General features: G+C 34.0%; 2 protein-coding genes across 2 annotated transcripts; both read left to right on the top strand.

Annotated features, from left to right (window-relative positions):
- The first annotated feature begins 159 nt into the window (after positions 1-159).
- LOC149895294 (uncharacterized) lies at positions 160-6,237 on the top strand. The gene is made up of 5 exons (XM_090119021.1): positions 160-509; positions 1,092-1,262; positions 2,049-2,202; positions 3,752-3,880; positions 4,283-6,237. The coding sequence occupies exons 1-5, from the start codon at positions 294-296 to the stop codon at positions 6,190-6,192; spliced, it is 2,580 nt and encodes an 859-aa protein (XP_089975147.1). The 5' UTR covers positions 160-293; the 3' UTR covers positions 6,193-6,237.
- Positions 6,238-7,692: 1,455 nt separating this feature from the next.
- snRNP-U1-70K (small ribonucleoprotein particle U1 subunit 70K) lies at positions 7,693-22,433 on the top strand. The gene is made up of 10 exons (XM_090118837.1): positions 7,693-8,065; positions 10,987-11,169; positions 12,020-12,082; positions 12,927-13,008; positions 15,961-16,062; positions 16,750-16,905; positions 17,008-17,107; positions 18,750-18,822; positions 21,484-21,643; positions 22,297-22,433. Exons 1-10 carry the CDS (start codon positions 7,922-7,924, stop codon positions 22,407-22,409), a joined length of 1,176 nt encoding a protein of 391 aa, XP_089974963.1. The 5' UTR covers positions 7,693-7,921; the 3' UTR covers positions 22,410-22,433.
- The last annotated feature ends 1,408 nt before the right edge of the window (positions 22,434-23,841 follow it).

Raw genomic sequence — 23,841 nt, 5'->3', positions numbered from 1 at the left:
CAAGACGAAAACAGATTCTTATAGCACAAATTAATAATTTTAAGTGTTTGAATAGCTGATCATCGATTGCGTAATGTTTTCAATAATAGTTTATGTTGTGTTTATGTCAGTATTTATGGGAGATTTAACATACAGCGTATAGTAACTAACAAATTAACATATGTCACTAATTGTCAACGTCAATGAAATTTGCCGTATTGTTTATTTTTGCAAATATCACTATTTAAACAGTTATCTGATAAAAGTAACTGAAATCCTTGATATATTTAGCTTATTACTAAAAGACGAAAGCCATGAAACGTATAAAACGGCATAAAATTAAGCGGGAGGAGCCTGAAACGTCGTACGCTCGGAATGAAGAACACGACCTGGCTTACTACATTCATGATAGAGTTGAACTAATGCATCAAGTATTTTCTGTTCTAAAACATAAGGAACTCAGATCTATGGCTCCGGAGTGCGTACGGCATATATCCATTGATGATTTACAGGAATTGTGTACGGAAGAGGTTGGTTAGAATTCGTCTTAAAATTTTGTACATCGTCTTATTCTGTTGCCTTCTTTTGCCACTAAATGATGTTTATAGTTTTATATATACATAGAAATTTTTATTAGCTAGAATGATATTCATATTCTTATAATAAACAGGGTTTTGTAAAGTCTATGTCTTTGCTGCTTTAAGCGTTCATTTAAACTTTGAGGTATATTATATGAATTGATGAGTAAATAGATAAATACTCTCTTATGTAATACATAGCAAACATTTATATCTAAATATTACTATATCTTCTGTATATTTAGTAATAAGTAATAAATAAATATTAAAGGACATTATTATACAAATCAACCGAGTCCCACAGTAAGCTCAATTAAGGTTTGTGTTGTGGGTACTAGGCGACGATAAATATTATACTTTATAACTACATATATAGATATTTGGTTTTATTGAATTAATAATAAAAGAATTAATTAATTTATTTCAAGTGAAGAGTGAACCGGTACCTAATAGGGAAGCGCGTACCATCTTAGAACAAGAATTTATTTCAAAATGCAATTTATACACAATTTAATATATAATCAACTTTTACAGCTTCTCGGAATAAGTTCAAAGCGTCTCTGTGCAATCTTGGATGGAGCGGAACCACCGTCCAACACAGAGTCGTCGAGCTCATCACCAGAGCACATGGAAACTATATCGTTAGATAGTATATCGTCTGACGACGAGATACTGAGTGAGACTAGCACGAAGAAGAGTAAAAAGGTATGTTTGTTTGTTTATGTACTTAAAACAAATATTCAAACATTTATTTATTCAACTAGCTTACCGCCCGCGGCTTCGCTCGCTTTGACTAAAACCTAATAAATTATATACTTACTAAAACCTTCCTCTTGAATCACTCTATCTATTAAAAAAAACCGCATCAAAATCCGTTGCGTAGTTTTAAAGATTTAAGCATACATAGGGACATAGGTAAATAGGGACAGAGAAAGCGACTTTGTTTCATACTATGTAGTGATTATACTTCTTCTAGATTAGATTTTGAATCATCATAACATAGTTTAACACTTGCAACAAAACAGCTAGTATTTCTATAGCTTATGTATATCCGTTTAGTAACAAACATACATTCATATTATAATATACCTTAAGAAATTTCGAATTAATAATTTTAGCACCATATAAAATGTTACATTGGTATGATTTTCACAAAGCTATAGTAATTGCGTAATAGAGTTTCTTCCTGGCTCTTTTCTATACAAAATGCTTTGAACTTATACACTACTAATCTATGCTAATATTATAAAGAGGAAAGGTTTGAAATTATGTATGTATGGTTTTCACACATAAACTACTGGACCGATTTTGATGAAATTTGGAACAGATTATCTTTAGACCTTAAGAAAGAACATAGGCTACCTTTTATTGCGAAATATGTACCACGGGCGAAGCCGGGGCGGACCGCTAGTCCAAAATAAGTATGTTATTTCCCAATTTGTTTGATATTTTGTACTTATACAGTATTAATATTCTACGTGACATCCGCAGCACAAACACAAACACCATAAGAGCAAACAAAAGCGGAACCCCGCCCCCGAGGGCGAAGACTCGCGGGCGTCCCGTGCGGGGCTCACAGTATTGGAGTTACTTGAGTTGCAAGCAAGGGCCAGAGCGATAAGGGCTCAACTGCAGAGGGCTAACGGTTAGTGGTAGTTTATTTATATTTAAAATTTAGTTTTCATACAATTCAAATGCTTTATGAATACTAGAATAAAAGAATAGACAAAAGATGCAGTTACGAAATCATGATCGAATTTTTTCTTTTCCTTTAAAAAGGTTTAATTTATCTATATTTCGCTTTTATTATACCAACCATTCCATACCATATTATATTTAGGATACCAACTATGTTTTTGAAGTGAAACTTTTTTATTGGAGTTGGAAAAAAATTTTGTGTAATATTTTTTGGTTACGCGTGACATTTTTCCGTTACGCGCCTTTTTCTTATCCCTACCACGCGTGATTCGACGTATTTCTGTAAAGTATATATAGTAATATAGTAAATAATTTTTTGAAAAATAAGGTCATAAAGAAGTTTCACTTCTTACGTGTGTACTCAAGTACACGCACTCATTTTTTTTAAATAAATATAGATGATACCATAAAGTGGTGTTGGATTCCCCCATTCTTATTTGAATAACATTGCACTTAAATTTATTTAGCTTTTATTATGTGAGTTAAATCATAGTTGTGTGTGATTTGTAATACCGTGTATCACTATCACTACATAGTATGAAACAAAGTCGCTTTCTCTGTCCCTATGTCCCTTTGTATGCTTAAATCTATAAAGCTACGCAACGGATTTTGATGCGGTTTTTTTTAATAGATAGAGAGATTCAAGAGGAAGGTTTTAGTATATAATTTACTAGCGACCCGCCCCGGCTTCGCACGGGTGCAATGTTGATACTAAATACACTACAGAAAAACTGTGAACGTTGTATATAAAAACATAGCGGCCCGCTCCGACTTCGTATAGATAGCCTGGCGGCCGGCCGGTACCGCCGCAAACGCTACGTCCCGCAATTTTTAAATCTGTAATATCTTCGAAAATATTCACTTAAATCATACGGTGTAAAGGGCCATATAGATCTATATTAAACGAACAATGTATTCAAGGTATTTAATTGGTTAAGGATTAATGCTGTATTGGTTAAAATCGCATCGAAAATTAGCAATTATTTTTCGTAAAAAGTAAATGACAAAAAAATGTTATTGTGGGTTATCCATAAGAGATAGACATATACCATCGCGGACTTTTCTATAGACCTTTTCAATGTGTATAATACTTAGTACATTATTTTGATAAAACTCGTAGGGTTCAGCCTGCGTTTGCAATGTAAGCGGAAAAAATGTAATTTTTTACGACATCACTTTAGAAACCTCAAAAATAACAGTACTTCTCCACTATTTAATGGATGTTATTATACATATAAACCTTCCTCTTGAATCACTCTATCTATTAAAAAAAACCGCATCAAAATCCGTTGCGTAGTTTCAAAGATTTAAGCGTACAAAGGGACATAGGGACATAAGGACATAGGGACATAGGGACAGGGAAATCGACTTTGTTTTATACTATGTAGTGATTAGGTTTTAGACAAAGCGGGCGAAGCTGTGGGCGGAAAGCTAGTAATGAATAAATTGCGTTTAAAATCCCATAAAATACTTACACAAATTAAATGAATTCACAGTACCACAAGAAACAGAAACAACCAATGTACCGCAGTCTGACGATGACGAGGTGGTGATCAAAGAGGAAGCCCCTGAGGTTGTGGAAATTAGCAGCGAGGACGAGAAACCCAGTGTTAAGGAACTTGACAGTGAGTGTAGTGAAAATCTATGTACTTACTGATAATATAAAGTTTGTTTGTTTGAACGAAATTATGTTAGGAACTAATGGATCGTTTAAAAAAATATTTCACTGTGAATAATTATGTAATACATACTTGATATGTAACATGGGCGAAGATCGAAGAATGGGCGAAGAATGGTGGATCGCTAGTGTTCATTTAAATTGGAATTACATACTATAATTTTGATTATTAGTTATATATAGAAGTAGTATTAAATATTAATAGACTATTAAAATTTTAAACAAAGAATTGCTACTTCTAAAAGTATGTTCAATAAGTAATAATTTGCTTGAATCTGATATATATAGCATAATTGGAATAATTACTCTTTCATTTTACCCAATATAATTTAATTCATTTTGTTTGCAGAAAAATTACAAACAAACGGAGAAAAATCAAGTGAAAACGCAAAAACAGTCACAAAGAAAATCAATGATTTGATAATAACAGTACCTCAGTCGAAACCAACAAGAAAAATTAAATTAAACAGAACTAAATCCGTTAAAAATGACGACGAAGTCACTAAAACAAATGCACTAGAAACTGTTACAGCTCCAGCAGCTCCTCCTTCAGCTCCTGAAAAGAAATCAAAGAAAAAGCAAAAGAAAAAAGATAAAAAGAAAAACAAAGATGGCAGCGATCAAGATGAGATTACGTTACAACTGTCCGATACCGAGAAAATGGATTTATTAGAAGATTTGGATAGAAAAAGTTCGAGCTCTGAAGATTCTGAAAGCAGTTCTAGTTCTGATGATATAAGTTCAGATAGTTCAGATGAGAAATCTAAGAAAAGTAATACAAAAGATGTTAAAGTTACGAAGCCCTCGAAAAACACAGAAAATGAAGACAAATCTGTATCTATGGACACTGATATTAAAATTGATAATGAAGTTGAGATGGTTAAAGATATTGCAGTAAATGAAACGAATAAAAGTGATGAAACTGTAGTTGAACAAAGTGAAACTAAAGACACAGATGAATCTGTTAAAGAAATTATCAATAACGAAGTAAATAATAAGGAAATTGCCAATAGTGGAGAAAATAATGCTATAACTACAGAAAGGACTGAAAAAATGGACGTAGATGTTCCAACCGAAGATATACCACAAAACGCTCAATCGAAAGAAACTCCTAAAGAAATAGAAGAAGGTGAAATAACTGAAAACAGTAGAAATCTATCAGAAGGGGAAATATCTCAAGAGAGTATCGACGTAAAAGAAACAGCTACAAATACACAAGATGTCGTCTGCATTTCAGACGACGATAAGAAAAGCAAAAAGAAAAAGAAGGATAAGAAGAAGAAGTCCAAAAAGTCGGATTTTCGCGAGAGCGCTGATCAAAATTTCTATAAACAAGATGCAACTGATTGTGTAGAAGCTAAAATTACGACAGAAAACGATACAAAAACAGATAAAAACCCAGGCACAGGTTGTGTAGAAACTCAAATTATAGACACGGACAAAGATATAAACACAGATAAAAGAGCAGATACAGATTGTATAGAAACTCAAGTTATAGATATAGAGGAAGATACAAAAACAGATAAAATACCAAATACAGATTGTGTAAAAACTGAAATTACTGATACAAAACCAGATATACTAATAATAGATGAAGATAAGGCTATGGAAAGTACAGATGACGTATTCGAATATTTAGAACTATCCGACGATTCGTCGTGTTACGAAGTTGAAGGAATATCCGTTTTATCAAAAGAACCAACAGCGCAAGAAATAGCGGCGCTTTCTGCTAAAATAGACGAAATAGATAGAGATGAAGTTATCACAGAGGAAGAGATAAGGGAATACGAACAAATGGAGGCTGAGAAAGAGAAAGATTCAGATCAAGTAGAGAATATATCGTGGAAAGATAGGTATTTGGAAAGCAAGAAGGTTAAAAGTGTGTTAAATACTGCAAATATTTTGAACGCGTTGCGAAAGAAGAATAAAGAATTGAAACATAAAATAGAAGCAGCTAAAAAGGCAATCGTAGAAACGATAGAGCCAGAAGTCCCTCAAGAAGTAGAAAATACATCTAATGTCGTTGAAGGATCTATAGATCATTATAACACGTTGGAAGGATCGACGAAATTCGTAGATCCCGTCAAAGAGGTGGAAGAAAAGACGGTTTCGAAGGAAATGAAAAAAGATGCGAAACAATTGTTGAAAATGTATAAGAAACTGCTGAAATACAATGATATGAATAAAAAGAAGGATCCCAATAAAAAGAAGAAGAAAAAGCAGAAGAAGAATAAAGATAAAGATAAAAATAGTAATTAATTTAATTACTTATGTAGTTATGTATAAAACATTATTTTTGAAATACTTAATTGTTTCATTTCTATATTTACATATTTAAAGTTAATAACTACAAATTATCCGCTCTCCACTGCAAGAATCGCGATGGAACATCCATTAAAAAGGGTTATATTATCTTAATCTTCTCTTATCTTCTTATATATAAAAATGAATCGCAAAATGTGTTGGTAAGCGCATAACTCGAGAACGGCTGAACCGATTTCGATAATTCTTTTTTTATTATATTCCTTGAAGTACGAGGATGGTTTTTATGTAGAGAAAACGTAAATATGTACCACGGGCGAAGCCGGGGCGGACCGCTAGTATAATATAAATCTCGTGTCACAAGGTTTGTCCTCAATGGAATCCTAAACCACTTAACCGATTATAATAAAATTCGCACACCATGTGCAGTTCGATCCAACTTGAGAGATAGGATAGTTTAAACATGTAGGTACCACGGGCGAAGCCGGGGCGGACCGCTAGTTAAATATAAATAAGTAGTATCACTTTATACGTGCAGTACAGATATAAATACTAAAATATGTGTTGATAATAAATATCAATGAATGCTATTTAGTTGTTTAAAATTATGTTTAATTCAAATATGTATAACAGCAAAATGATATGAAGGAACAGGCCTTTTCCACCTGAAAAGGGAAATTCCTAACGCCCTCTGCGTTAGCTATTTTATCTTATAAGTAAATACTTATGGAGTAACTAATTATTACTAATCTATGATGGTAAATAAACACTTACCTTAATATTTGGAAATTAGTAAATGAATTATGAATTCAAAACGAATATCCATATACCCGCATGCACAACTTATTTGGGCAAAAGTCTTCAACATATAAATTCGATTACCATTACCATAATAAACCTGCTGTTAGGTATTCTGATTTCTGTAGTTTAGAGAAAGTATCAAAGTAATATATTTTACACCCCCTCTACACTACTCGCGAAGTTGAACGAGGTTAGACGAATAGAATAATGTAGAGAGGCAGTTCGGCTTACTTCGTCCAACTTTACCTCGCCTCGGCCGACTTCCGTTTGTTGTCGGTTTTTGCGCCCGAGTCAAAGGGCACGAAGTTACCTGAAGTTCGTTCTGAATATGAATGTATGCGCTCTCGCGAAGTTGAACGAGTGTGTAGTGTAGCACCGCGGACTTCGGCCGAGTACTTCGCCGAGGAACTTCGCGAGTAGTGTAGAGGAGGCATTAAAATTTGCGCCTCTTTTGATTTTTCTTTTTAATTTTTTGTGAGACTTCAAGTGGCAACTGGCAACCCTGGTGATAAGTTATGTAATTAAATTTTCATTACGTTTTCGTCTAAAATATTTAATTGAATACATAATAATAAATTACATTGAAGTAGATTGTAGACGTGTTGTACACTTAAATTCACAGCTTAATTTTTATGCATGTTAATTTATTCATTCATTTATTGACACTAGCAACATCATAGTGAAGCCAAATTACAAGACGAAACGTTTTCAAAATGGCCGCCATTCTATAGACATTAGATAGGTACCTACAGCTTGCAGTATTTTGATCAACTGTTTTTATTTCCTAACTGCAAAATTCAATAATAATTATTAACTGTGATAAAGCTAGTGAATGAATCGATAATTGTGAATTTTATTGAAGTGACTGGGGGAGTATTTATTTAGTGACGGACTAAAAAGCAGAAAATCGCATGGGGTTAACAAAATGACGCAGTTTTTACCCCCAAACTTGCTTGCATTGTTTGCGGCGAGGGACCAAATCCCTTACTTGCCGCCTGCAGCCAAGTTACCACATGAGAAGAAACAAAAAGGCTACGATGGAGTCGGCGCTTTTCTCAACGTATTTGAGGTTAGATATTACATTATGCATTATTGATGCATTTTCTCTATTATGCAAATTAGCGTTATAGGGTGTGTAACATATGAAGCGTAGAACATTTTTGATCGATTTTTACTGTGTTGGCAGAAAACTAATGACCATATTATGATAGTAGACCTTTTACAGTTTTAACTGGCAAAATAGAGCATAAATACCATGTCATTATCATTCTATAGCCTGGATTATCTCGTAATCGTCTACAATAATGAAGTCTAAACATAGTTTGAGTTTGCCATATTACATTCATATTACAAAAATAAGTTGTACCTATACAATTGCCTCAAATACAAACTGAATCTTGTCAAGTAATGTACCGACTTCATAACACAACAGCTGTACAAATTTTATCTACCAGAATATTTGCTGTTATAAAAATAGTTTGCAAAATCAACTGCAATGATCAATCCATTTTATAACATTGATTATAGTTATAAACACAAGTTCATTCAAATTTTGAACAAATATGCATTTGAAATTTATTTTATATTGTTGTTCTGCGTATGTTTATCCTAATTATTGAGGTAATTAGCTTCCGTTGTAATTAATAAGTGTACTAGCTGAAAACAACTTTTAAAAAATAATTCAATGTACCAAATATTTAGATTTCTTTTTCTGTTGGGACTTGAGAGGCACTTGAGTTACTTTTCGTATTTATTTGTAACTAGCTTTCCGCCCGCGGCTTCGCCCGCGTTTTCAAAGAAAAACCCGTTCCCGTAGGATTTCCGGGATAAAACCTATCCTATGTCCTTTCTCAGGTATCAAAATATCTCTATACCAAATTTCATGCAAATTGGTTCAGTAGTTATGGCGTGATTGAGTAACAGACGGACAGACAGAGTTACTTTCGCATTTATAATATTAGTATGGATATAGCCTTCCTCGATAAATGGGCTATCTAACACCGAAAGAATTTTTCAAATTGGACCAGTAGTTCCCGAGATTAGCGCGTTCAAACAAACAAACAAACTGATACACAAAAAGCTATAAGAAGCTGAATAAACACAACGACGACAACAACAAAAGAGGGCGTTAATTTTTGATAGACATAAATTTGAACCTCAATGTAATAATAGTTAGGTTTATGTGTGACGATTTAATAGTTAGGTTTGTGTTAACAAAAAGGCTACGATGGAGTCGGCGCTTTTCTCAACGTATTTGAGGTTAGATATTACATTATGCATTATTAATAATGCATTTTCTCTATTATGCAAATTAGCGTTATAGGGTGTGTAAGCAGTAAGCACCCACGAAGCGTAGAACATTTTCGATCGATTTTTACTGTGTTTACAGAAAACTAATGACCATATTATGATAACAGACCTTTTACAGTTTTAACTGGCAAAATAGAGCAAAATACCATGTAATTATCATTCTATAGCCTGGATTATCTCGTAATCGTCTACAATAAGGAAGTCAAAACATAATTTAAGTTTGCCATATTACATTCATATTACAAAAATAAGTTTGTATATAACTTATTTTGCCTCAAATACAAACTGAATCTTGTCAGTAATGTACCAACTTCACACAAGAACAACAGTTGTACAAATTTTATCCACCAGAATATTGGCTGCAATAAAAATAGTTTGTAAAATCAACTGCATTGATCAATCCATTTTATAACTGTATGGGCTGCTGAGTTGATATGATATCCCATACACTCCTTTAGTTGATAAGTTGATAGTTTGATAGGATGATGTAAAAACCAGTTATAGCTTTTGATCACTTTTAATTTTGTTGATTGATACTTTAAACTAATGATGATAAGGCACGAGCCGCGAGCGCAGACTGACTGGGTGAAGATGTTCTTGTCACCGTAATGAAATAGGATCGTGTAAAGCGCTGAGTCAGGATGTACAGCTAGCCCGTACAATAACATTGATTATAGTTTTAAACACAAGTTCATACAAATTTTGAACAAATACATATGCATTAGAAATTTATTTAAAATTGTTTTTCTGCGTACGTTTATCCTAATTATTGAGGTAATTAGCTTCCGTTGTAATTAATCAGTGTACTAGCTGAAAACAACTTTTTAAAAAAAATTTCAATGTACTGAAAATTTAGATTTCTTTTTCTGTTGAGACTGTAAGACTTGACGGTTTTGTTACACGTTGCTCGACTTGAACTAGAAACTGTGATGTCAGAACAACACTGATGGCATCAAGGGAACAGATAGCATCTCTTCTTTCACGCTACAAGTATTCTCTAAAAAAAAAAAATTCTCTAAAAAAAATAATCAACATACAGTTTTGACTTAAACTCAAACTCAAACATTTATTTATTTAATAATAGGCTTCTAGAAGCACTTTTGAAACGTCATTACATATTTTTAACATTTACTACCGATTCGGAAAGCAGTATCTACAGAGAAGAACCGGCAAGAAACTCCATAGTTGCTCTTTAAATCATGTCAGTTTTACAAAATATTATTATCATAAATAATATTATAACTAGCTTACCGCCCGCGGCTTCGCCCGCTTCGTCTAAAACCGAATAAATTATATACTAAAACCTTCCTCTTGAATCACTCTATCTATTAAAAAAAACCGCATAAACATCCGTTGCGTAGTTTTAAAGATTTAAGAATACATAAGGACATAGGGACAGAGAAAGCGACTTTATACTATGTAGTGTAAAAGTGAAGTCCCGTGTCCCCTAGTGGGGTAAGGGGCAGATGCATTATGTATACATCTGTTTCACTGATTGATTTTCTATATGGACAAGTAGGTGATCAGCCTTTTGTGTCCTGCCAGACCGAGACATTTTTTTTCTTCGTCTCCACCGGGAATCGAACCCAGGACCCCTCGGTTCGACGCTCACGCGTCAACCACTGAACCAAGGATACTATGTAGTGATACTCATTTATTAATTGTTTATTATGTCAATAGCACCCATCAGAAACCCCACCCCCCACGCGTGTGGAGACCCGCGAGGAGCGCCTCGAGCGTCGCCGCCGGGAGCGAGCCGAACAAACTGCGTATAAGTTAGAGCAAGAGATCGCCTTGTGGGATCCGAGCATTAACCCACGGGCCACGGGGGATCCGTTTAAAACGTTGTTTGTGGCTAGAGTGGTGAGTTTTTACTTTAGTTATTTAGTGATGATATTATACACCTATACCTTTTACATACAATTAATGTATTAAAAAAATATCATAACTACATGTGTCCCTTAGACACATAAAACTGAAAGAATATAAAAAATTCGATCACGAGGTGGGATTCAAACCTGCATCCTTTGCTGTACCAAATTTAATTTATAAAAATGGAATGAATGAAAGGAAAGACATTGTTTAATTTATTATCAAATACTAATATTTACAAATGGTTAGGGAGCCAGGTGCAAATTTGGTTAACTATTTCCTCTCAAGAGATAATTCGTCAGACGCATGAGAGTATAGTATTATAAAGCCTCGTGAACGTCAGCTGGCGCTCGGTTGGGGGGGGGGGTGAGCGGTTGTAGCCTCCCACGCACATAGGAAAAAAAATAGATTCATTCATTCATTTCCTCTCAGCTAAAAATTTGTCAAATTGTAGCTAACCCTATATCTCAACGAAAAAAAATAGTCAGCTGGTTACAACATGGTGTATTATACGTCAGCTGGTGTCTCGAACATGAAAGTTAAATTTAAAGAAAAATTTATTTTCCGTTATTTCCTCTCAAACAAAAATTTACCTGATGATAGCTTATATGTAACTGTGGATAAATATATATGTCAGCTGGCTGTATCTTGGTGGAAAAACCGTCAGCTGATACGGGAGGCTACAACCGCTCTTCCCCCCAACCGAGCTCCAGCTGACGTTCACGAGGCTTCATAATACTATACTTTGATGCATTTTACTAATTACCGCTTGAGAGGAACTTGGTCATAAAATCTGCTGCTGGCTCCCGGACCAAAACTAAATATAAATGTTTACTTTCAGAACTATGACACATCTGAGTCGAAACTCAGAAGAGAGTTTGAGGGATATGGACCAATTAAAAAGGTGAGTTTATTTATTTACTTTTATGTTTTTGTATATAGGTGGCGTTTATAATAACAAAGAAAGGCAAAATCGTGCATATCAAAAGTTTCAGCATTAAAACATTTTTAGTCACTTATTATAATATTATGTGTCAGTAAATTATAGTTATATTCACTTTGAAATGATTCGTGATTTAGTTTTGTTTCAATTTAAAGTTGTGTTTTCACATTTTGCACGCCTCATAAGCGAAGCGTTGAGGTGGGTACTACTGTCACTTCGCGCAAAACATCTGATTTTTCAAACTTAAAATGTCTTTATGTATCATACATTGCACTTGTAAGATAATACATACACACACATATTAAGAAAAAACACTATTTTTAACGTTCATGATATTTTTGATGTCATTTTTGTTATTTAAACTAGTTAAAAAACAGTTTAAAAAAGTTCTGTCTTGGACGTCCGTGTGTCTGTATGTGCGGAGGATTTTCTTGTTAACACGATAGCGACCGAAATACTTTACTAATCGAGTCTTTTTTTTTCTCTTACGCTTGAGTATGCTCAGGAATAGAACCCTTTCATTTTTCAGGGTCTGATTCGATGTGGTTTAATTGTTATTAAATAAACAAAAATAATAATTAATAAATATTTATTAAAAAAAAATTATGAGGCGTGCACTTTTGGATTTTCCAAATTTTTTTAAATACATACAATATTTAAATTCTTCATTTATATACATAACAGCAATATAATTTACTTTGTGACAACGACTTTCTAATGAATTTTAAACGTGAAACATTCATAGCCGCGTTAAAAATTTCTAAAAATGCGGGTAGTTTAAATAATTTGATAACCAATTCACCAGATATACCTAGTGTATAACAAGGAGGACGGCAAGCCGCGCGGATACGCGTTCATCGAGTACGAGCACGAGCGGGACATGCACTGTGAGTACACGAACAGACATACAGACACACACACACACACACACGAGTATACAAACGGATAGATACACACACAGACGCAGATACGCATACATAAACACGCATACATTTATACAAAAACACACGAAGGCAGATACATAAATGCGCGCGCGTACATTTACACACACACAAAGATACGCCCGCACACAGACACGCATAAGGATACGTACACAGATACGTGTACTTAAACACGCACACACACATACATATGTACACAAAAACATATTATAGTGGTGGCACTTTAATATTCGATCAATATGATATGAATTTTTGACATTTTTTTGTGACGCCATCCCAAAAAAAATTTTAAAAGATATATGTAAATTATAATGCAAGTTAAAGTGTGGCCACTAAGTATGTAATAATACATAAAATATGTAAAATATTTGTGGAATGCATATATTTAGAGCCTTACTAATAAACATTTTTAATCTGTGATTAAATCTTTTCTTATCTTTTGTCTCTTTCTCTCTCGAATTGCAACACAAGAGAGAAGGAGACAAAACATTTGATTTATTAGTAAGTGGGTTAGATTGGAATATGTTGTTTGAGCGGGCTGTATTACCATTTTGGAGGGATGTAATGACGATTCGAAAGTGCTTCTAGAAGAAGTCTAATTGAATAAATAAATGTTTGAGTTTGAGTTTGTGGTTGCGTTTTAAATACTATTAAAACGCACTAGCTGGAATATCGTAAAGTGAACCATTAATGCTTAATTATTACAAAAATTTGATTAATGACATTTTTTTCTTTCTAATGATGATATTTCCCTCCAAAATGGTATCAGGCCGTGTCCCGCGCGCAACGATATCATTAATGAGTGGTTTTTTCTATTCGCACCACAGACCCAGCCGTTATGACCAATGCCTCTCGAGTACGTCAACGTTGTTTATAGGTTTGTATGTGGTAAGACGCCAACATACAACTGTACTAGATTTATTTATTATGGGGCGGAATAATGATAAATTATTAGGAAGATAGGCTAATGATTTGTATCAGTAGGGTAATAGGTTGAAAAGTACGGTGGTAAGACGTTAACTAGTGTACTAGATTTATTTATTTGGGGAGAAATAATGATCAATCATTAAGGGATTTCATTTATATCATTAGGGCAATTGGTGTAGGATAAATCATTAGGTTAATAGGTTGAAAGATATGGTGGTAAACGCAAATATATAACTAGGTATACTGAAATTAATTTGGGGGTGAAATAATGATGAATCATTATGGCAATAGGACTAATATTATAAGAAAGATAGGTTAATGATAAATATCATTAGGAAGATATGTTAATGATACATGTCATTTGGGCAGCGACGGTAAGGTCTTTAATAGGTTTGTAGTGAAAAGTATTATTTTATGTAGGGTATGGTATATAGCTAAATGGTAAAAAAGTTTAGGTACCTACTTAAGCTTAGTCGAAACGACAAGTTTTTGATATAAAAATGATAGAAAGTCGTCATTGAAATTTGAAATTGCGTTAATGATTTTAGGAATAATGATATGTAATTTGAAATGTGAGAAATGAATTTGATTATGCAAGTATTTTAAAATCGTTTATGATAACTTAATTAGGATTTTTTTGAATAACTTCTCATTTATACATATTTTTTTTGCATTAAATTACTGTCATTTTAAGTATTTCTAAAAATCAGCAGAATAAATGACGAAAATGTGAGTAGAAACATTTAAATTAAATTTGAATAGTAGTATATGCGCCATATTTTTTAAACAAATAATATATTTTTGGGGGTAGTCACATAAAATAATTATAATACAACACCATAACGCCATGTCCGTCACAAGGATAAGTATGGTTTCAAATTATTCTTTATCAAATATTTAGTTTTTATTTTTCTTTATTTTTTTTATTGAATAAAAAATTAAAATTTGCGCAAAATGGGATAACGTAAGTAAAGCGCACCAGGTAACTTGGTAATTATTCCGAAGGAACGGGCGCAACGGGATTAAAAAATATATATATAAAAAGTAAGTAAAAATGTAAGAAATTTAACGTAAACGAGGGTAGGTATCAAATTTGTTTTTATTTTCACGGCGTCACGGCTCGGTCGGTAGGTATATCGTGTTTATTTTGTTATTTCTCAATTGATGTGCGATTTTGAGCCCTTTTTGTATGTAATAAAGTCGATATTGGCATGATAAATTGTCAAGTACATTTATTACGCAAAAGTCGATCTTATTACTTACAAAAAAGGGTCAAAATCGTTTGTACAATAAAATGTGTTGTGTAAAAGAACAACGTCAGTTGGGAAATGTATCTTATTGCAATGTCAATACAGTTGATATTGCAATATATGTGTTTTTTCAGCGCTACAGTGAAAGTCTGTATGGATATTGGTATTATTTTTGTATGTATGTCCATGCAGACTTTGTTGTTTGTCTGTCCCACGCGTGTGCCTCTTGGTTTTAAGATAATTTGGGTATTTTGTGCTGATTGAAGTTTGTTAAAACTTTGGACAACACAAAATGCAAAATATTTTTGAAATTTGATAATGTTTAAATTTCAATTTTTTCGCATTTTTTTGGAACAATCGCGGTGTTTGTTTTTTCTACAACTTGACTGTGATAAGTTATTTAGTTGACGAGTAAATTCCATCAAAATAGAACCTTCTGCAATATTAAAAAAACGATTACGCATGTATCGAAATGAAATAGTACTTTTCGAAGAAGTATAACTAGATTAATGTAAACTTTAAAACTAAACATCACGAACAAAAAATGTGAAAAATCACATGATTGACTTAATTTTTTGTACATCCACAAAGAATACGTAAAAATTAAGCTACCAATATACCAAAAAAAATGCGAAAAATCACAAAAAATCCCGCAAAACCGAGGCACATGCGTGGCACACACACACAACAGCCAATACAATACAACGCACACACATTGCAGCCGCTTACAAGCACGCAGACGGCAAGAAGATCGACGGCAAGCGCGTGCTCGTCGACGTGGAGCGAGCCCGCACTGTGAAGGGCTGGCTGCCGAGGAGATTGGGTGAGCGATATATATGCTAAATTTAAGTTACACTTAAAAATGACTTAAAATTACTTTTATTATATTTCGTCGCACACTGATAGGTAATTCCATTTCAATTCTAATCTATACTAAAATTATAAAGCTGAAAAATTTGCTTGTTTGAACGCGCTAATGGTCCGATGGGTCTTGGAATTCGTTCGGTGTTAGATAGCCTATTTATCGAGGAAGTCGTAGTATAGGCTATAGTATATCATCACGCTAAGACCAACAGACTCCATTACAGTAGTATAAAACTTGCACAAATGTGTATTTTGTTAAATTAATTAAAACTTTCAATGAAAAATTGGGCGAATATCGTCTGGTATGGTCATCTAAATGTTTTTAGTACATTTTAAAATTACATGTAATAAACTTACTTAAGTTATCTTTACTATCGGATCGGATCGACCCCAAGGTACACCACTTGGTCCTCTGCTATACCCAAGTGGCAAATTTGTTTTTTTTTTGCCAATGGGAAACCATAAAAAATGCAAAAAATAGGTGTCTATAAATGTGCTAAGCCTAACCTATACGAGTGACATCAATATGGAGTACCCCAAGGTACACCACTTGGTGCACTGCTTTACCTTACCTATACAAGTGGTAAATGTAAATGTAAATGTAAAGTAAAATGATAATAAACATTTTTTTATTATTTATCTAAAGGTGGCGGTCTCGGTGGAACTCGTCGCGGAGGGAACGACGTGAACATCAAGCACTCTGGTAGAGAGGACAACGAGAGGGAGAGGGAGAGATACCGGCTCGAGCAGAGAGACAGGGACAGGGAGCGGGACGAGCGGGGCGCGAGGGACAGGCCCGAGCGTGAGTGTGGTGTGCCGATTGATCGATTGATTGATCGATTATTTGCATTCACTAGTTGTTTATCCGCTATTCTAGTAATAACTATACATATAACGTTTCCAGGCGGTGCCCGTCGCCGGTCCCGTTCCCGCTCCCGGCGCCGCTCGGGGTCGCGGGCGAGACGTCGCTCGAGGGACAAGCGGGATGACGAACCAGCTGATAAGTTAGTAGCGACATATATAATTATATTCTTAGGGATTTTAAATTCAACCTAGAAAGGTTTTATTCCTTACAAAATGATTTTCAAACTCAAACATTTATTCATTCAATTAGATTTCTTATAGAAGCACTTTTGAAACGTCATTACATATTTTGAAATTTACCACCGATTCGGAAAGCAGTATCTACGGAGAAGAACCGGCAAGAAACTCCATAGTTGCTCTTTTAAATCATGTCAGTTTTACAATTTTACAAAATACATACATCATATATTATAATAACATGCCAAAGAACTGTCCTGTGGTTTTTTCGCGACAACCCTCCATGGGTTTTTATTGTCCATATATTCCTGAATACTGTAGTACGCTCTCTGAACTAGTACATTTTTTATATAAGTTTTAAATTTAGAACTACTAAAAATTCTCGGCGAACGGTGCTGACAGAATAACAGCGTTACAGCCTCAGCTGTAACATTTATGCTGAGTCAGTAATCCCTTTCCCTGAGGTGATACAGATATAATACAATATTATTACGTCTGATGTTATACTTTTTTTTTAGTTATAAGTGTTGTCTGTAATTTAATGTGCTGTATCATTTTTTTGGGAATAAATGTGTTTCTATTCTATTCTATTCTATATGACTACCTTCAACAATAAAATAATAATCGACTAAAAATAATAATTGATACAACTAACAAAACGACCGTTACATCCGAGAGCCAAATGCAAAAGTGTTAAATCCGCTGTTCAACTCATTTTTATAACCACCCCCACTGTTTGGGTTGCCAGTTGGGGATTAGTTACTAACAATATTATATAACTAGCTTTCCGACCGGGGCTTCGCCCGCGTTTTGAAAGAAAAACCCGTTCCCGTGAGATTGCAGAGATAAAAATAATCCTACAATCCACATACCAAATTTTTATTGCAATCAGTTCAGTAGTATTTGCGTGAAAGAGTAACAAACATACACATTACACACCTACACATACATATGCATCCATCCTGAAAAACTATTGCATTTACAATATTAGTAGAATTCTTAGGGATTTGAGTTTTTTTTTCGTTACAAAATGATTTTACAGTGGAATCCGTTTATAATGATATCCAACTCAAAGGGAAATATCAAACGCGTATAAATGGCCATTTAAAAAAAACACATGTACACGCTCACACACACCAAGCGCTTTCGCAGCCTAAAATTGGGAAGGAGGCGGGGGTTTCGAATATGTTAAATCTGAACCCTCTATCAATGAATTTCATTTATCTACATGTATTTATTATAACTTTTTCCTGAAAATAAAGGTTTTATTATTATTATTTATTATACCAGGTGAAAGGTAAGACGTCAGACGAATTTAGACAGGAGCTTCTACCCATGAAACTGAACAACTTTTTTCTACAACTTTGCTGAATTCGTAAAAAAAATTGGACTTTGTAAGGAAACTTCGCTAATCAGCTGACCGATTTCCATACAAAGTACAATTTTTTTTCTATGAATTCAGCAAAGTTGTAGAACAAAAGTTGTTCAGTTTCATGGGTAGAAGCTCCTGTCTAAATTCGTCTGACGTCTTACCAGTCACCCTGTATATAATTTCCTTCATTTATCTATATATTTATTTCTAAATGTATGTGTGTATGTCCTCAGACGCCGTCGTCGTTCCCGTTCCCGATCGGAGCGGAGACGCGAGAGACGAGAGAGGGATAAGGACAAGGATAAGGTGAGACAAATAAATAAATATTTTGTGTGCTCTTGTGTGTGTGTTTGATTTTAAATTACGAGCTCTACAGCTGGATGATCAAAAAAATCTTATTTACTTTAGAAACTACATTTTTATTAAACTCCGCCCCGGCTTCGTCCGTGGTACATATTTTGCAATAAAAGGTAGCCTATGTTCTTTCTCAGGGTCTAAAGATTATCTGTGCCAAATTTCATCAAAATCGGTTATTTAGTTATTTTGTACAATCAAACAAACAAAGTTTTCCTCTTTATAATATTAGTGTAGATAAACTTATACACCCATGTTTTCTCGATGCAGACCGGATTTATAAATAAACAAGATTTACACCCACGGCTTCGCCCGCGTTTTCAAAGGAAAGCCCGCACAGTTCCCGTTTCCGTAGGATTTCCGGGATAATACCTATCCTATGTGTTAATTTTAAATTACCCTCTATATGTGTGCTAAATTTCATTGAAATCGGGTCAGTAGTATTTGCGTGAAAGAGTAACAAAGACACACACACACACACACACACATACATCCTCACAAACTTTCGTATTTATAATATTAGTAGAATTTAGAAACCAGATGAAATAAATACTTATATAAATAATGGTGGAATAATAATTCAATCGAAAAAATTATAATGACGTAAACTTGGATGCTAACTTTAAGCCGCTCACTCATTTTATTCCCGTGCGAACGGCATCTTCAACACTTTTATATGAAGGCAGGGCTGTAATTCGTATTAAATAATCCCCACTAATATTATAAATGCGAAAGGAACTCTGTCTATCTGTCTTGTCTGTATGTTACGCTTTTCCGCATAAACCTCTCAACCGATTTTGATGAAATTTGGCACAGACAATCTTTATACCCTGAGAAAGAACATAGGCTACCTTTTATTACGAAAAAACACCTCGCGGACGAAGCCGCGGGCGGGAGTTAGTAATAAATAAAATTAATTTATTTCAGGCCACATAACCCATATACAGGTAAATTAGCTTGGAGAAATTTTTGCGTTTGTAGTAGTGTATGGTCAGCAAATAAAATAAAACAACATTTTATTTTTAGTTTTTATTTTATACAGGGTTACTTGTAAAACACCAGCAACCTCGCAGGACAAGATAGCTAACATCATAAGTAACAACATTTGTTCTACGACTTTTGGCATAACGCAATAAATTATTTTTAAATGATTTTTTAAACTTTTATTGTACTCTCCTTACATTTGTAAGTCTATGTTCTATTAATTATCGGATGGACGACGCGACGCCCCCTTCCCCCTCTCGTTCGCTTTTTGTTTACGTAATTTTTGGGAGGCGTAGAGTTTATAATATTCAGACGGAAAATTAAATGAATATTTATTTTTGTATGAAAATAAAATCTAACAAATTATCAAAAGTCGTAGAACAAATGTTGTTACTTATGATGTTAGCTATCTTGTCCTGCGAGGTTGCCGGTGTTTTACAAGTAACCCTGTATATATAAGGGATTTTAAATTAAACTATATGTGTTTCTCCTCTGAAAAAGAGGAGACTTTATTTTAATATTTGCACATTTAACATACATATAACTTTTACATTAACAATGTTACTAAAATGAAAAAACTAACCTGAAAAAGAAACGACATTTAAAGTTTAATTCTTTAGTTTGAGAAGTCAAAGGCTTGCCTCGACCATGTTTTAACACTGGAGCCATATTGAATTAACAATATAAAGTTACAACACTTACACACAAATTAAACACTAGTTATGGCCCTGCCTTCATACAAAACTGCTGAATACGCCGTTCGCACGGGAATAGAATGTGGATGCGATTTCCCTTAGTTAGCATCCAAGCTTACGTCTTTATAATTATTAAACTGTATAAATTCATTCTTTAACTCCGGTCTGCATCGTGCAGACATGGGTGTAAAAGTCTCATTTTAGCTATTAAATGTAGTTTTTAAGTACATCTGAGTTTTCATTTGGGGCCTCCGGCTGCGGGACATGTAATTCACTTCAACAAATATTATAACAATAATAACAAATAATAACAACAATCAACAAATACAAAATTTATCAATTAAACTACGTACATAATAATTATAATTTTTGAATGAAATGTGCTTTATGTTCTAACGGTACCAAACGACTGCACGTGGCACCTGCGGACAGCGTAAACTGGTTTATTCTGGTTTTGTGCGTGTTTCCACTTTCCACTATCAAGTGACGATTTATTTATTTGTTTTGTTTCGTAATTATTATGGTCAAATATTAATTATGAAACAAATTATTATGGACACGATATTTTATTGTTTCACGGTAGTCGCCTTGTCTTTTGCTCAAGGACGTAAAATTGAATGATATATTTTTTTTTATAAAGTCAAAACCATTTTCTTTCAAATAAAAACTTATTTTTATTGAAAACAAAAGTGTTGCTAGGAATAAGTATAAAATTAAATAGTAATGTTAGGATATCGAAACATTTTTGTATAGGCCAGAACGATATAGTGGAAACGCGCTCTAAGATCTGAGTAATATACACACCACTACATATGCAAAAATTTCTCCAAGCTAATTTACCTGTAGTATTAGTAAAATCTTGTTACTATTAAAATTATTACCTACATACATTTAATATTAAGGGTGAAAAATGTTTTTTTTTTAACGTTTTCAGGATAAAGACGGTAAAGACAAGGACCGCGATGGTAAAGACAAGGACAGAGATGGCAAGGATCGGGATAAGGAGCGGGACAGACGTCGCAGGAGGGACAGGGAGAGACGCGAGCCTAAAGTTAAACCGGAGGATATTAAGATCAAGGAGGAGCCGCATGATGGTGAGATTTCCTTGAAACTAAAATAAAAATAAAAGTAATATATTACTAGCTTTCCGCTTGCGGCTTTGTCCCCTAGGCACGATTCGTACGAATGCGCCATGGTGCTCGGGCGTTGTTTATACGACGTTCGACCCAACTACCCTCATTTTGCTAATAGTCGTTGACTCGCTGCGATTTGTTATCAACTACCTACATCAGTTGGGCAGTTGTGTAGAATCGCTGTACATTCTTATTAGTTATTACATTCAAACTAATATTTAACGCGGCCTCGCGTGTTATTTCTTATAGTAGTATATACTAACCTTAAGGGCCGATTTTTCAATGCTTGGATAAAACTTATTCGTCGAATAATGTATAAAACTACCATTTTAAAAACGTATCTATTCTAATTGCCCGTATTTGACAGTTTACGTGACATTTTAATATTATCGTGTAATACTTTATTGGACGGATAAGTTTTATCCAAGCATTGAAAAATCGGCCCTTAATCTTATAACCTGATAAGTAGGCTATTTGTAATATTTTGATGTAAAATGTAATACAAAATTAAATTTGTTATTGACTATTTTGAACTATAAACATGTCTTTGTTACAATAAATCAATTTTATAATTATTTAAGCATGAAAACTAATGTAAATGTAATGTATTCCAGATTACCCCGAGTTCAGTCTCCCCCCACTCGATGTGCACATCAAGCAGGAGCCGAACGAGGACGAGAACAAGTACAACCCGGAGGAGGCCAACGGGGACGATTATAATTATTAGACTTAATAAATACTTGATTATGAACCGCCTTTTATTTTATACTTACCTTTTTTTATAGAATTACTCGATAAATGGGCTATCTCGTTAGATATAATATTTTTTCGAATCGGACCAGTAGTTCCTGAGATTAGCGCGTTCAAACAAACTCTTCAGGTTTATAATATTAGTATTTATATAGTAATTGTGAAAAGGGGCGATTGGAAACAATTGCAATTACACTTTTAATACCTAAAATAACTCTTATTACTTAGGAATAAGCTGTTTTCTAGCCAAACGTTCATTCAATATGAACTGTATATTGCACGTAATAAGAAAAAAATGTGTGCGTGTACTAGTGTACACACGTAAGAAGTGAAACTTCTTTATGACCTTATTTTTCAAAAAATAATTTACTATATGCAACTCTACAGAAATACGTCAATCACGCGTGGTAGTGATAAAAACAAGATGGCGCGTAACGGAAAAATGTCACGTGTAACGAAAAAATGTTACACTAAATTTTTTTCCAACCCCGATAAAGAAGTTTCACTTCAAAAATTGGACTACATTGTAATCTTTTACATTCTCGTTATTCTGTTTTCTAGCCAAACGTTCATTCAATATGAACTGTTTATTGCACGTATTAAGGATAAATTGTCTTATAATACCATTATAATACATCTGTATTCTTTGTAAACCCCTCATCCTCATCACAAGAGATCTTATTTACCTGATTTTTATTAAAATTTCAAACTTATTAAGAAAGAAACGCCAACATATTCTAAATACATTTAATCATATTTCCGAATTAAAACTATAACAATACACGTAATTAAACCCAAGGTTACAATAAAAGCTGCAACCCAAATAAAACATAAGAAATTGCGCGCGAAACAGCTGTTTTCGCCGTGTATCGGACCTCTCACTCTAAACGCGTTCATGTAAGCGGGACCGCGCACTGGGGGCTTCTTTTCCATACCACAGATTGCGTATACTGTAACAGAATAAAAATTTGTTAAAATTGTATAATGCAGAATGCTATCTTAATTCCAGACTGATTAAGCCGTGAATTGAACTGACTGGCAAATTCATAATCGCAATAACCAGCCATGGTTAATTATTGTAATATATGAATTTGCCAGTCAGTTCAATTCACGGCGTAAACTGACTGGAAATAAGAGCCAAGAGGACATAATACGGCCCCTGTACCGCGCGGTTAAACCAGCGGGAAGAAGCAAGTATTACTATAGCATACACGAGTAGGTACCTGTTATACATGAAATAAGTCTTTAATTTCAGTAAATATTACTATTATAGCTTATGTGTGACACTGGTATATAATATTCGGTCTTCATAACTACCATGTATCATCAAAATCCGTTCTGTGGTTTCGTGAAAGAGCAGATAATAAAGATCACAGAACACTATTACTCCTAGCGGATAAAGATACACA

The sequence above is a fragment of the Colias eurytheme genome, chromosome 31 (genome assembly GCF_061535395.1).
Source record: "Colias eurytheme isolate Ceu_HAF_F1 chromosome 31, ilColEury1 Martin Lab GWU primary, whole genome shotgun sequence".
Taxonomy (NCBI): domain Eukaryota; kingdom Metazoa; phylum Arthropoda; class Insecta; order Lepidoptera; family Pieridae; genus Colias; species Colias eurytheme.
Note: the sequence above shows the minus strand (reverse complement) of the source record. Positions and strands in the feature narration are given on the sequence as shown.